Source organism: Phalaenopsis equestris, unplaced genomic scaffold (genome assembly GCF_001263595.1).
Source record: "Phalaenopsis equestris unplaced genomic scaffold, ASM126359v1 Scaffold197397, whole genome shotgun sequence".
NCBI classification, from domain to species: domain Eukaryota; kingdom Viridiplantae; phylum Streptophyta; class Magnoliopsida; order Asparagales; family Orchidaceae; genus Phalaenopsis; species Phalaenopsis equestris.
In genome coordinates, this window is record NW_018217346.1 from 1 (window position 1) to 2,094 (window position 2,094).

A 2,094-nucleotide genomic window follows, 5' to 3' on the forward strand; every position below is an offset into this window, starting at 1 on the left:
TCTTATAACACTAACTAACACGGGACTGCTTTTCTTGTCGGACCGAGAGCAGCAAGCCGGTCCAGCCTTCACACTGGACAGCCACCACCCCAAACCACAATCACACCCGGCCACCATTATCATGCTCGGCCCCCTCATCTCGTGCCCGATTCACTCACCTATTCTCACTCATGCCCTAGTTCCCCGCCGCTCTTAGCCGTTGCAACTAGCTTTTTGTCCCTTTCATTTCATTCACCTCCTTCCTTCCTATGATTTTGCATTTGTTGGTCCCTCTTGCACTCCTATTTATGTATGTTTTTATTTTCCTAGTTCTAGACAGCTTTTGTGTGATTTTTGGTTTTAGGTTTGCCACGACAGTGTTCCCCTCCCGAGGGGTTGTATCCGATGGCGAGAGGTGTTTCGGCTGTACCTCACCTAAGGTGGTGATTACCCCACTCTACCACCGCAGCCAACCACTCCTACAACTCCTCCAACAGTTTGCGGGACCCTCCAATCTTTCCCAGCTCCTCTCCAGACGTTGTCGGCCATCTTTGCACCTCTCCCAATTAGTCGAAGCACCTCCAGATTCCACACAGCCGTCCTCTAGCTGCTGCCACAGCACCTTCAGACCTTCCCAACAGCCTCTGCAATCCTTCCCAACGCCCGTTCCAGCAGGTTATTGTACCTGCAACCCAGTCCCCGGCACCCCTCCAATGCTGACGTTCACTTTGACATCCTCCTAGCCGCCGCCGACACTTTCCCGGCCCCTCCGACGGAGTCTCAACCCCCACCTCGTGCTGTCCAGGATTGTTCCCGCCCTCTTTGGTGCTTATTTTATTACTTGTTGAGTGGTTACTTCTTATATTATCGTTCACATGTTTGTGATGTTTTTCGTCCAAGAGTCTATGTAGTACTCCCTTCAAAATTCGCAATAAAATTGTGTTGTTTGAGTGCTGAATTGGGTTACCTCCGGTATCATTAACTCAATCAAGCTTGATTGAGCAATACTCGGACTTTAGTTGGCTCATTTACATCCTTACTCATCAATTATTGAAGTAAAATAACTGAAATTGCAAACAAAAAACACCAAAGAACAATCATGCAATATTCCAATCCAATGCAGAGGGTTGTTTGATTGTAAATAGGATTAAGTAAATTAAATCGAAAATGCATCAAATTTATCCTACCCATAGATTTAGTGAATCAAATTTAAGCCGAATCCAAGGCAAACTAAATCCAAAAATTCATAAATCAGCTTAACTACTGCATTTTACCATTTGGTTTGATTTAGCAAATCCAGTGATAAATTCTATTAAAAGGCGCTATCAAACAGCCCCTTCATTTTCTTGAAACATCTACAATACATGTTAGTCTACACAATTACCAGAAATGGACTCCAATCATTTTTTGTTAAAATATAGAACAAAAGATTAATTATATAGACACCGAATCAAGAACCTAATTTTCCCTCACTTCTATGAAAACGACTTTTACAATTAGATAGAAGCAATTAAGACACTCAAAAGACAATTATCGCTTCATAACCAGACAAATATTACCTTCCTTGCATCAAAGGACTTCCGAACAACTGTGAAAGCTTCCATTGGCAGCATTGCGGCCACCTATAGCGGTGAATTCGTTAGAGGAAATACAGAAGAAAGATTTTGCATGTATAGAATCTCACTAAGGAAAAAGATTCATGAGCCTATGAATACCGGGAACTCGAGGATCTTGGAGATTGATTCAAGAAGAGGAAGAGAGACGCCGAAGAAGTCCTTTCCGGGATCCTCGTGGACGGGTATGCCAAGCTTGGAGAATCTCCAGAAGCCTTCTTCCTTGATCTTGATTTCTGTTAGGGTTCGAGTTTTATTCATCCTCTCGAGCTTCTTCTTCTCGGAAGGATACCTTTGCTTCCCGGTTCGCTTGGCGCATCGAGGCGCTGTGCATGGAGTTGGTTTGGCAGGGATTCCGAGTGCAGGAGGCCGCTTTGTGCAGAAAAAATAAGGAGTGTGAAACAGTGGTGTATGATTAGAGTTAGGGTAAGAAGGGCAGAGCGTCAGAGGGGGAAACTTGGCCGCCATGGCAATGGCCGGCGGGTTACAGCAGGGTTGCTGG

General features: G+C 44.8%; 1 protein-coding gene across 1 annotated transcript; it reads right to left on the minus strand.

The window, feature by feature from the left end:
* Positions 1-1,481: 1,481 nt before the first annotated feature.
* Positions 1,482-2,088, minus strand: LOC110035351. Its single transcript, XM_020739583.1, has 2 exons — positions 1,695-2,088; positions 1,482-1,601 (listed from the first exon to the last, which is right to left on the minus strand). Exons 1-2 carry the CDS (start codon positions 2,058-2,060, stop codon positions 1,518-1,520), a joined length of 450 nt encoding a protein of 149 aa, XP_020595242.1. The 5' UTR covers positions 2,061-2,088; the 3' UTR covers positions 1,482-1,517.
* Between the last annotated feature and the right edge of the window lie 6 nt (positions 2,089-2,094).

Bases quoted from the DNA above. Each gene is read 5' to 3' on its own strand.
- LOC110035351 (XM_020739583.1), bottom strand. From the start codon at position 2,060: ATGGCGGCCAAGTTTCCCCCTCTGACGCTCTGCCCTTCTTACCCTAAC. The intron at 1,602-1,694 runs GTATTCATAGGC...TCACCGCTATAG, and splicing joins CCAAGATCCTCGAGTTCCCG to GTGGCCGCAATGCTGCCAAT.